Raw genomic sequence first — 13,337 nt, 5'->3', positions numbered from 1 at the left:
ATTACAGCATTCAGATAGCAGATCAGATTTTAGCAGTGAGGAATGCTAGAAAGTCTTCTCTGTTCACAAAAAGGACAGCTGAAATGGCAGAGATAGTGTCTATAAAATTAACGTCGATATTTCATTTTTCTAGCACAATACAATACTTTTGTCCAAAACATTTTGCATTTTCTTGATTCTTTTCCCCTCGCGTGGCTGTTTGGTTATTTGCTTGACATTTATGGACTGTATAAAACAGTGCTAACCAAAAAGCCCAAAGGCTGGAATTCCCCAAGCAATGTGAAAGAGCTAAACACCTCTTCCCGTTCTCACTGAAACTCTACCCCGCTGAATTTCGATGCTAGCACCTACCTCACCAGGCTCTTAAAAAATCCCAAACACTGTGATCTTCTATTAATTACAACAGATCAAATGAAAATCTGAAAAGGTGATGATTTTTTCAGACACTAGTGACTGCTGTGTAATGAATGCTGAGCACCAGAGTAGAAGATTAGGTAGAAGTGTCCTAATCCCTTTGAAACAGTAAGTCCATTTCCAACGCACAGACAGCTTATTTAATGGCATTTTCATAATAAAACAAATAGAATTTCACCTGTATTACCAACCAACATTTACCAATTCAGTGAGAAAACAGAGAAAATAAATTCCTCCCTTGAGACACAGACCCCAGAGACTATGTTAAAACCCATCAGTTCACATAACAAGCAAATTTTGTGCCAAACATATTTTTTTCCCCCATCAGATTAGGAGTTAAAGCTTTAGACATCCCCACTGCTTTGAACATGTTCCAGTGAATGGCTATTGTCAAACTTTCCAGCAAGCTCGCAGACGCCTCTAAGCCGTGGAGCTTTGTGACTTTGACGCTGTAAATGCCTCTCTGCTGGTTTTGGGAAGAGACGAGGTGCTGGAGCTCCGCAGGGCCTCGCCAGAGGCCGTGCAGCGGGGAGGATGTGGCTGGCACTCGCTTTGCACCGGTGGAGCTGGCAGCTCTGGGAAACCCGGCTTCTCCTCGGAAGGACAACTCCATCAGCTGCAAAAGAGGTGGAGCAGAGGGGAGAACCAGCCCCCGTGTCCCCATCGGCCCCCAGCCTTCCAAACCCCTCGAGGAGGTATGGCACAGCCTTGTGTGTCAGTCATACACCGTCCATCACGCACCACGGGGCCGGTGCCATCGTGTAGCTGTGCTCAGAGCCTTCCCCTGCGTGGCTCACCAACACGGTATGGGTGGCCGTGTCCCGCTGGCCAAGGGCTCCTGGTTTTCGGAGAGTGGTGCAGCATGCAGAGCCAGCAGATGTGCTGGGAGACACCAGCCGAGGTGGCACTGCTCCTGACCAGCGAGGCAGGCCGGGCACGTGGGGACCATCACCAGAAAGCGCAGTCCGAGCTCTTCTGCTGTGAAGATAGCCATACTTTGTGGTGGCCTGCCTCCTCTCCATGCTCCTCCTCAGCAGAGCATACAGATTCAGCACATACACGAAAGCACGGAAATAAAAGGAAAAAAAAAACATCCCCTCTCTTAAGAACAAGGACAGCAACTCACGTTAGGCAAAACAACCACCTCACCACACGAACGTCTAACAAAGAATCCTCGTTAAAAAGTGCAGATCCACTGCCAGCCGCACATAACAGCGCACAGCTGAATCCCCCTCTAGCCTCGCATGGAGGCGCGAATTGGCTCATTTCAGGCAAATCAAACCACGGCTCTGTGTCCCGTCGGCACTCCTCCTCCCCATACATTCACGTGGCCTTTGAGAGTTCCAGGGAGCTCCCGCTTCCCCCTCGCCTGCACCACCTAAAATGAATTGATTTCCACTACGGAGCGAGCCCAGGATTTAGGTGCTGCCGAGGAGCGGTCACCTTGCTCCTCTTCAAGGATGTCAGCAGAGGCCAAACAGGGCACAGACGTGGGACTGGCCCTCGACACACCACTGAATGTCACCTCACTTCGCGATTTGAAAGCACTCCCACAGAAAGCAGAGAAGAAGAGTGTCCAGAGAGGAGAGACGCCAGGCTGCGGAGTGCTGGTGTGCGGTATCCCACCTACCACGCGTACCCGAAGCGAGGCAGCCTGCCCTGAGCGCGTTATCCCCAAAGCACAAGGTCACTTGGTAGCAGGGAGGGAACTGTGGGCCAGGAGCTGCCCTGCACTGAGCAGTCCTCTTCCCCTAGTGTCACAAACGCTGGGAGAGGGGAACAGTAGAGGAACAGAGGGACGGTGAAAGGGACGCCAGGGATGGGGGGGACCAGTCAGTCAGTCACAGTCGCGTGCAGCTTATGGTCAGGAGGAATAATCAGCCCACGCACCACGCGTGCTAGTCATGTCAGTCAATGCACTTATGGCAGGTACACAAAGACAGAGGGAAAAAGGGTAAAATACGAGCTGGGCAGGAAGGAAACCTAGTGCAACAGGAATTTCAGTTTCCTTTACGGCTGCCCCCGTCCTCGGGGCAGCCCAGGCTCTGGAGTGACACAACACCTGCTCTTCCTGATCTGCACCTTCACACCACACATCGCTCGCGCGAGCGGTGGTGGGAGATGCAGCCACAAAACGTGCGAGAAAAGCACACGCAGCAGTACAACCTGCTGCTTGAATCTCTTTTTTTCTACTCACCTTTCTAAGAGAAATAAGAGGGCAACTACACTATAGACTGAATACCAGTGACCAGCAGCTTCTAAAAGTAAAAACACAAAATAGCTCGAAGGTGTTGATATTCTTCACAAAGGAGAATGTGCATCAGGGACACTATTTCCATTGTTAGATTGTCCTGTATTTCAATAGCATGGGTGCTATCATAGAATTATTGCACTATGTAAATGAACAAGGTATGTGCCGTTGCTTTAGATATGCCTTGTAATTTAGTCTACAAGGCAGCCCACAACAGTATTTCATTCTCCTGCACTTAAATATACATTTTGTTGCATAAATTTGTATTTGAAAATGGAACAGGCAGTTTGCAACACCCAGATATCACAGATTTCAGTACCAACTATTGGCATGGACAGAATTACATTGTGCAAACCCACAGTACCATAAACACATGCACGAACGATTAATGAAACTGAGCTGAAGCCTGCTGTCAGCTTTTCCCAGATAAATGTGCAACCACGTGAGCAGACCCATGCACATGCGCTGTGCCCAGCCGCATCCTGATGAAGGCAGCAGTGCCCATGTGTCACCCCCATGCTCCCTGACTCTTGGCTCAGCGCCACGAGCAGGCCACTTGGGAAGGAGAGCAGTAAAACCAGCACAGACCCATGCACACAGCCTGCAGGCCTTCACATCGGCACTCTGCCTCTTTCCTAGGGGACACAGACAGTACAAGGCTAAACTGCGCTCTTGGAAGCACTGATCGCATCTCTCAAGAGCTGGTAGATGGTTCTGAAGGCAACCAACACGTCTGCAAACCATACAGAAGGCTCTCCATCTGTGTTATCCCTTTGGTGGGTTTCTAAAGCTGCAATAGATGCAATCTAATGACTTTGATGCTGACAGGGAATGTCTTCCTCTGTCTCTCCTGCTGGCTCTGAACAATAATTTTTGAGCAGACTCAACTCAGTAATCTGTCAGAAAACTATCTGATTTTCCCCTTTCTGTGCTATACTTCCTGCTGGGCTAGCTAGCTGAAATGACTCATCGAAGAGGTCCAACACCAGATTAAAGAAAAGTGAATGGCAGAAAAAAAAAGGAAGGGCAAGAGGAAGGAGAAAGCAGAGCCCCGTTTTGGAGACGGCTACCCCATGTTGTGAAAACCACAGCCCATACTGTGGGGCCCAAATTCAGCTTTTACATCAGAGCAGAATTTAGTCAGGAGCACCACCAGCCACCTGCAGCACATCTCTGCAAGAGACCCTCCCGGCCGCCAGCAGGGCAGGAGCAGAGCAGTGTGTAGCGAGCTGCTCTTTTGATTTCAGGGTGAGGTACCGGGTACCAAGAGCCAGGGTAGGGCACCCCAGTCCTTTGCTAATGCAGAGAGGAAGGCCTGTAAGAGTGCAGCACCACCCTCTGACCATGCTGCTATGGCTTTTCACCAAGGAATATCCACACCACCGTGGTGAGCGTGTAACTAACTTACTGGTGGAGCAGGTTTTGACACCCTCAGAGTACGGGGAGACAATTACAAGCAAATGAATTGTCGTCTGTCAGCAGCAGCACAGCAACTGGGACACCTACGCTCCTGCCAACAAGAGACAAAGACATGGCAGTAGTTCAAATCAGAAGTCGCTCTCCCAGTGGGTTAACAACACTCCCCGGAGCTTAATACAGACGGCAATTCATTAGGCCGTCGTCACTTAACTCCTTGCAACTGTCCACAAATGAAGACTGGGTAACGCGTTGTGCTAAACGCCCTTCAGACCTAATGTATCTATTCTGGGAGTATGATATTATTTGGGTATCATATTCTGGCCATATGTCTTTAACTGCTTCAACAAGTAGCCTATTTGGGGCCGCCCGGTCAGAATTCGCCAGGCAATCTGCCATCAGCGTGAACTGGAGGCTGGCATTAGTGCAGATGCCACGAAGCAGAAAACATACGCTCTGTAACGCCGAGGCTGTAAGCATACGTACCCCACACCTTGTCACCCAACCAGACACTAAAGCTGCCGACATGCCCTGCAAGGCCGAGGTTATCAGAGACATTGCCTCAGCACGACAAGGCACTAACACAAGCCATCCTAATACTGTATAAAACAACTCCGACAATACATGGAGCCGGGAACCCAAAATCTGGTTGTAAGGTCTGGTTTTGTGCTTTATGGGGCTTGAGGAGTGACACAGGACAGCCACGCCATGGGGTCGCTTCTTTCCCTTTCAAGCTCAAGTGCTGAGGTGAGCACCGATGTGAGGGAACTGAGAGCAAAACCTGACCAAGCAGCTGGGCCCCTCAGCTGGCACCACCAGCGAGTACCTTGGCATGGCACCCAGCACCAACCAAGACCAGCTGCCCAAGTCCTTGGCCCCCCAGGGCAACAAGATCCCACGGACAGTGACAACAGCCCTGCAAAAGGCCGGGCTGATGACAACCCAGGCCCTGGTCACCAAGGCTGTGTACCAGCTTTGCTATGTGTGGAGCACACTGGGGCCTGAGTCCGGCTGTGTCACCTGCACGGAGCTGGGTGGGAGGCCAGATGCTCATTAGAGAGGAAATCTCCATTCTTAGACCTTCCGTGGACCATCTGCTACCCACCCCTGCCCAAAATGGACCTTCAATAAGGCTTATGTGAGGTACAGGCAGTCTGCCGCCTCCTTCACGTGACAGGAACGTCTCATCCTAGCAGCACCGAACACAAGTGCTACATGGCACCAGGTGTGTTATTTTTATTTCTTTCTGCTACTTTTGTTTCACCCTTTCTTTGGAATAAGTTATGATTAAAGTCACTGCACTGTTGCAGATTTAAAGAATGTAAAGGGTATGAAGGAATGTAAACGAATGAAAGCAAACAAGTGTAAGGGAACAGAAAAGCAAAACCAAAACAAGTCCTCAGTAACAGTTTGACCCACCCAACATCCATGGGAAGTCAGGTGAGGCTGAGTCCTTCACGGATTTCAGAGGACACCAGACCACCCCGGCAGACTTGTCTACAGACTCGTCACATCTCTAGAATATCCTAGTGGAACATTTCCATCTGAAATGTTGAATAAGCTAGGGTGAATTACTTGAGAGATACTGTACGTCAATTTAAAGGTCAAGAACTATAACGGTTTACCGAAATATTTGTTAGTGTTTTTCCTGTACTCAGAAAACAGTTACTTTGCAAAGTCAAATGTTGGGACAATAGCATTCATTATTTCAAGGCTTTAAGGACCAAATTCTGCCTTCAGAGTCAAACACACATTTTCCATTGTCTGCAATGGAAATAGATTATGTGTAGGTGATTTCAAATCGTTTTCCAGTGCTTAAAACTATTCAGATTTTTCATTCTCTGAAGTAAATATCAAACTATCCTTATACTTCCTATGTTATTTTTTGTGGATTTCAAGTGATGGCTTAAGACATATTTAATGCATTTTCTCTGTATAGTTTGAAATAAGATTATGGATTTTTCTGAACTGTTGCATTCCCCAGAATACTGAAAGAGTGGCTCCAAATCAGTAGATTTTACATTAAGTATACACAGTGACAAAATACTAATGACCAGTGCTTAAAGAGTTAAAATTATTTGTACGACTGCTTTTGCCATTATGCTTCTGCTTATTGTTGAAAATAATAGTACCTTTTAGTCTAAAGACCAGTGACATTTTGATCACAAAAAATCATCAACAGAAACAAAAGCTGAAAATAGCTTTTAGCTGACTTCAGGATTTTTCTTTTCCATCAGGCATAAAGCCTCAGGAAACAAAATTAAAAAAAAAAAAAAGAAGGTAAAAATTGTTGTTAATGCTTTCACAAACTTACATTGTTGTATCTCTTATTTCCTTGTCTTGCTAATCAAGAACAAGCCAGCAGGTAAGGAGCAGCAGCCAGTAATACATTTGTCTCTACTCTAGGAGGCCATGTTAAAATAAGAAGTCAAAAAAATGCTTTAAAATAGAATTGCTACATAAGCCTCCCTGGGGATCTACAGTCACCGATGTGTGCATGTTAAAAATTGTATTTCCAGTCTATCTTGTGTTGCCTGAGAACCACTTTTGTCCTTTTAAAATCTGCAATTATATTATAACCCATAAGTAACTTTCATTTTTGTATTAACACTATAAATACTATGTTAGTAATACTAAACTATTTCTATTGACTTATTCGTAAAAAGAAAAATATATTATATATTTATATATTTTTATAAAGTGAATTAACACTGGAGAGAGGGCTATGGGAGAATAGTGTACAATCACAGTTGATGCGTATTATTGGGCACAAATTCAATGCTTGAAACAAACTGGAAAAGAAAAATCTGTCCAGGTCATACCCCTCTTCAAGCTGTGTCAGAGGAAGAGTCATAGGACGCTGACACTATGAAGTTGCCAGTATTGGAGTGGCTTGCCATGGACTGGGCAGCCTGCTGGCTCAAGTTATTGCAGATCAGCACAAGCTGGTTGCTCTGCGCTTCTGACAACGTGCTACAGCTCTGGTAGACGCTGAAGTTGGTCTTCCTGCCGGGGATGTTGCCCTTCTCGCACATCGTCTTTACCATCTTGGCAAGCTTGTTCTTCCCCAGGGCTTGGCAGTTGTACCAGTGAAGAGCAGCCAAGTTGACGACAGGTTTGATGGAGAGGTAAAAAGGCGCATCCTCGTAGCGCATGGCTGGAGGCCGCCTCTGGGCATACTCCTTGTAGTCTTGCACGGGGCAGGTCTGCGGCGAGTGCTGGGTGGCGTACACCCGCGAGTCCGTCCCGCCTCTCTTGCTCTTGGCGTTGACGTCTCCGTTGTCCGGTCCCATCCACTCCAGGTACTCCAGCCCCGTCTCTGTCACCCGCAGCCGGATGTCTCCCCACTTGAGGGTGGACCCATGAAAACCTGTGCAGTGTCCAAAGGCCTTAGTGTTGTTCAGCCAGACAAGGTTCAGGAGCCCTTCGGGATTGTACCGGCTCAACAAGCCTCTTTTGCGCAGGATAAGTTCATCAGCAAAGGTGAGCTTCATGGATTTGTGTGGCTTGTTTCCTTTTCCTTTACACCTCAGCTCTATCTGCTTTTGCTTTAGAGCCTCCTGGGACCTTTTGAACTCCTTATCCCTGGTAATACTGTAACCATACCTGTGCTCTTTGAGATACCGCTCCAGCCCACACTGATAGTTGGCCAGGCTGTTCGGCTCGTATTCAGACCCATCCTTCTGCCTGGCATCCACAAAGAAGGAAGCAAGATAGGCATCAAGCTCTTTGCAGGGGATGACGTAGATCTCTCGGGTCTCAGAAGGATACTTGGAGATGAGGAACTCGCGGAAATTGCGGAGAGCCGTCTGTGTGCTGCGAATGGTCTTCTCGTTCTGCTCCCTGCTGAGCTCTGCTGCTCTCTCATCCTGGTCTGGAGGAGGGAGAAGGAGAAAGACAAAACAAAGCAGAAGAAGCAGTGAGTTTTCGCAACAAGCTTTTCCCCAAAATAAACTTCCTTTAAAAGTAGAGGAAAAAAAATAAAATTAATTGCACAAGGAGCACTGGAAAACATCATTACATACCTGTCATACGACTGAAAAGCCAACTTCAGTTTCACAAATGATGTTACTAGAGCATGGCACAAAACCAAAATGAGCTCTTCATGACACTGGTGCACAGTTCTGTGCATGGAAATTTGTGGAAAACAGTGGGATTAGAAGCAATCTACGTTTTACAACAAATGCAAGGTAGAAGGCTTTTCTGTGGATTCCAGTGCTGTGTGCAGGGCCTGTTCCAAGTAGTGAGCCCATTTGTGAATTGCCTCATTTGTGAAACCAGAGGTTGTACTGGTTCCGATTTTTTTTCTACAAAAAATAACTAAAGCCTTGTATTTATCACATGACAATTATCTTTAATCAGACATTTTTAAAGAGCTAAACAAATATAGACAAGTGTACAGTACAAGGCAATGCAGCACATCCTAGGAAGGGAGTTAGGAGGTAAAGTACCACAGAGCAATGTGTAATTTACAAATGTACACGAATAAAAAATAGATTATACTTCACATTAGAAGATATGGAATAAAACCGTCAGTACTTAACATGATTATATAGTCTCTCTACATAATCAAGCTGTACCTTGGCAGTAGAAGTGCAATTGTGACCGTTCCTTTTCATTTTGCAGAAAAAATCAAATTCAGGAAACAACCTTATATTGCTCCATAAAGCTATACTCAAATGTCCTTACAATCAGTGGCATATCAAAGCACAGTATTCAGCAAATATGGTTTTTAATGACAAATGATTTTTCAGTCTGATCATTAGCATAAAAGGAAAAGCTTTTTACTGTGAAGTGATGTGTGTATTTATGGACTGTTTTCTTGGCATATGGAAACTATCTGTACAAGGATGCAATTTTTACGCAGATAGGAGGAAGTGTCATTACAGACAGGACAAACTGTAATGGTTTTAGAAAGTGATGAGAAGCAAACGCAAAGAAGGAAAATTCCAATGATTTGACAATTCTCTGTACTTGTAAAGCAAACGTCCTTTTCCTCTCTCCCACTTAATAAGCAGAAGAGGGAAAAAAGCAAGCTCTTTTCTGCTCTATCTTACTGCAAACAAAACATACATTTTGGTGTCCCTTCACCTGACTTACAGCAAGAGGGAATCCTGGTGTCTGTGCTTCAGTGGCACCATGCAGCACTCACCAGGTGTTTCCCACCCCACATACACACCAGGAAGATGCATGAGACATGAGGTGTCATATATCCTTGCACTTTTCTTATAGTCTTACTTTGGTGTCTGTTGTTAGAGTCTAAGGAAGACAGATGCCCTCTTATTATGGTATAACCTGTCTTGGCCGGTAAAACAGTATGAACCAACCAACCAAAAATTATTGTTGTCATTGATTTACCGAACCAAACTATCCGTGGTACCCCTTCCTCGTAATAACGCAGTGGAACCTGCTGAAAGGGGTCCTCAAGCCCCTGGCAAAGTACAGAGAGATGCAGATCTGCAGCCAAGGCCCCTGGAGGCTTCTGCAGCCATGAAAAGCGTTGCCACAGGGCACTGAGGTTTGCTCTAACTGTGCTCAAGGGGAAGAAGAAAGCGTAACCAGTCTATTTCAGAAACTGGTTTTAATTTTCATGTCAGTATCAAAGAGCTCTGAGCAGCCTTCAGTGAAGTCTCTTGCTTCCAGCGATGGGTAGGTTAGATCATTTTGTTATGGCTAGCTGCAGACTGGAAATTAAGAGCCAGTGCTGTTTGAGGTTCAGAAACAAAACATTTACTCTGATACCTTGCTCACTGCACCCATCACCACTTATTACAGCACTGTGTAAGTAATCGGTTCTTTGACTGACAGCCCACATTTTAAGTAGTGTTTCAATATAAACAGCACATATAATGGTTTGGTTTTATACATGTCATCAATCAGCACTTCTTACAGGATGTCCTGTCACAACACAGCAGAGACACACAGTCAGTCATTTATGTTTTGGCATCTTTCCTTAATCTGCAAAGGAAATTGCCAGATCTGCAACCAACAGTTATAAAATCCATGCTGCATAAAGATCTCCTGAAGGTGCATGAGCAAAAACAGTGCCCCTGAAACACTGCATTCCCGCAGTGCTCTGGTGTGTTGCTCCACAAGGCAGGAGGGAAATGCTGAAGATAATGGGGTGAGGTTATCTGCCACCAGATTCGGGAGAGCTAGGTCAATTTTGACTGGGAATCCAGCCTGCAGTTGTAGTGAATTGTTAAGTTCCTACAGGACTGCTCAAATATCACACATATCTCATGGCACGGGACTAAAGCAGTGAGCCAGTGAGACCCAGTGGACAGAGTCTGAGATAGCCAAAGTTATCAGACATCAGCTGAGCCACTGCCGGGATCTGCACGTGCTTTTCGTCTACAGCAAAAAGCAGACAACGCAGCTGAGCCTTACTTAAGTAAAAAAAAATGTTAGTAGCCTGTGTGACAGTTTAGGAAGGAGACCAAATTCTTCACATCATTAAAATCTTACTTCCTCATTTAATCAACAAGATGTCATAGTGCTGAAAGAAAACATATTATCCGTCTCCAGTTACCACGGGGACACAAATTTTATCCAAATACCCTTTTAATATCACCAAACTCCATGTTTTCTGCTAATTTCATTATTTTATTCCCTATTATTGTGGTGATTGGCACTCAGCAGCTAACCACCACACAGCCACTTACTCTCTGTCCACACCCAGCAGGACAAGAAAGAGAATAGGAAGAGCAAAAGCAAGAAAATCTGTGAGTGAAGACAAGGTTGAATAAGTGTAGGAAAGAGGGGAAATAAAAAAACACTGAACAAGTGATCGATCCACCTCGCACAAGCAGACCAATGTCCAGCCAGTCTCTGAGCAATACCCACCTCCCCCCAAAACCGTCTCTTCAGTTCCTGCTGCTAAGCATCATGTCATACGGCACGGAACATCTCTTCGGTCAACCTGGTTGAGCCCTCCAGGCTGTGTCCTCCCCCGGCCTCTTGCCTACACTCAGACTAGCTGGCTGAAAAACGGGAAAGCCTTGATGCTGTGAAGAAAGTTAACACCATCCCAGCCAGACCCAGCATGACTGGGCCATTTGGATCACTAATGAAACTACAGCCCACCAACAGGCCTATCTTCCGTCATTTCCACATAACCCTTGCCAGGACAAGGAGATCACAAAAATTACTCCCTGGGTGCCGTCTGCAAACAGCTCTTGCAAAATGCTTACAATAAGCCCGTCCACTCTACACATCTCTTCTTTGCCTACAGGAAATAAGGTGAAACAGAATCGAAGCCATTGTCACAGTCTGGATGTTTGGCATTGACTGCTTCTCCTCTAGCCACATGGCCTTGCTATCTTGTCAGAGAAGGAGATTAGGTTTGTGTAATGTTATTTTGTTCCTTTACAAATCCATCCGGATTGATGGATAAAGAAAGACTAAATTGAAAGTAATTCAATCATTAGGAACGCAAGACTAAAAAGCATCTCAGCTGTCATCACAATGAATTTTTGAAAATATGTATGTTATGGTAAGGATCGAAGGGCATGGTAAGGACAAGCTGGGAGAACTGCTGAGGTACACGACTTCATCTCTGGGTTTGGGGATTAAAAGTGAATGGTCTTGTCCTGGTACAGGAGTGTTTCCAGTCTAACAGTTCCCAAATGCTTTCTCGGTCTCACCTTGCTGCATCTTTCCGAGTAGAGATGAAAAGCTCTTTTGGCCAGGGCTTACCCTTTGGGGTATTTTTTCAGTGGTCCTTCTGGGAACTACTGAAAACATAGGTGGAGATCTACATTAGTCCCCTGACCACTGCAAACTTAAACCTGTTTCCTCTTGGGCATTCACTGCTCACATTATTATGAACTCCTCAGTGTGCATGGGTTCAAAAACTGGTTGAAAGCACAGAAAATAATTACAGAGTGTTCCTTAATACAAGACAATATCTCTAAACCAGAAACACCCTGATCTGCAAATCGCTCAGGACAGGAGAGTGGGGAGGTGTCATATATGCTTGCACTTTTCTTATAGTCTTACTTTGGTGTCTGTTTTTAGAGTCTAGGGAAGACGGATGCCCTCTTATTATGGTGTAACCTGTCTTGGCCAGTAAAACAGTCTGAACCAACCAACCAAAAATTATTGTTGTCATTGATTTACCAAACCAAGCTATCCGTAGTACCCCTTCCTTGTAATAATGCAACCTTTGGAGCTGGTAGTGCTGTTCCCCCTGTGTTACAGACCAGGAGAAGAAACTTAAAAAATAAGTTGACTTGGAGATGCATCTCCCAAGGTTCTGTCCCCCAGCTGCACCAGCACACAAAGGGTCTGATCCAAGCACCTGTAATTTCTATCTGATCCTGTATCAGAGTTTCATTTCCAAGAAAACTAGAACATGCTAGAAAAAGGCTGTAAATCCCACTTTGTTGTGGGATTGGGGTAAACTCCCAACTAAGAGTTAGACAAACTGGCTAAGTAGTTTAAGTGTCCCAGATACCTAAAGTGACTTGGCGGAGATCACACAGATGACCGAGTGGGAGCAGAGTGTCCCTGGCTAGCCCACAGCTGTGAGACAATCCTTCCCACAGAGCAACAGCTGTGGTCTGATCTTTTCATAATCTGATCTTAACGCAGCCAAGACTTAACGTTATCAGCAGAGTTATCAGACTCGGGGTTGTTTTTATTTCATCTCGCACACACCAACACACTCTGACTCACCACTTCTCACTGAAGAGGACATAACTTCCTCTGCAATTACGTATGGTGAGGGAGAAGCACTTGCTTTTGTTCTTCATGCCAGACCACTGCAGACTGTTAATATTCAGAGGGGGTCTGTAACATTAGCAGGAGTCATGAGCCTGAGCTCACAGCCTCAAATTCCGCTTAAGGAAGTCAACAAGAACTCCAGCAATGTAGGTTTTTCAGATGGCAATCACACTACCAGCCAGTGTCTCCTCTGCCTGATTTGTGCTCTGACTAGAAAAATCTTTCTGGGGAAGACCCACTTTCACCAAAATGCTTTTATTCAGGTGAAAAAGCCCAGCACACAAAGGATGCCACGTATCTCCATGCTGGAGCTAAGCGCTCTCTCCCCAAGCACCAGCGCTTTGCAGGTCAGCTCCTGCCCCTACCCTGCAGTTATTGGAAAACAGTGGTGCTGTATCCACGGGCCAGAGCCATAAACAGCCCCCTAAAACGATTAATGAAAGCCACAGCCTACCTGTCTTTTCTTCCATCTTTCAAGAGGGTATTGGCAGGCCGATGAAGTTCTCAAGGTGGGCAGCAGTTGTGCTGC

General features: G+C 45.8%; 1 protein-coding gene across 5 annotated transcripts in view; it reads right to left on the bottom strand.

The window, feature by feature from the left end:
- Nucleotides 1–531: 531 nt before the first annotated feature.
- Nucleotides 532–13,337, bottom strand: part of KIAA1958 — a 74,203-nt gene continuing 61,397 nt past the window's right edge. For all 5 annotated transcript variants that reach the window (XM_080573340.1, XM_080573344.1, XM_080573341.1 and 2 more), the window contains exon 3: nucleotides 532–7,955. In XM_080573340.1, coding sequence (XP_080429466.1) covers nucleotides 6,910–7,955 — 1,046 coding nt within the window. In that variant the 3' untranslated portion in view covers nucleotides 532–6,909. The remainder of the gene's footprint in view (nucleotides 7,956–13,337) is intronic.

This window comes from Anser brachyrhynchus, assembly GCF_964034855.1.
Source record: "Anser brachyrhynchus genome assembly, chromosome: Z".
NCBI classification, from domain to species: Eukaryota; Metazoa; Chordata; class Aves; order Anseriformes; family Anatidae; genus Anser; species Anser brachyrhynchus.
The sequence above is the reverse complement of the archived record's forward strand: the minus strand, read 5'-3'. Positions and strand labels throughout refer to the sequence as shown.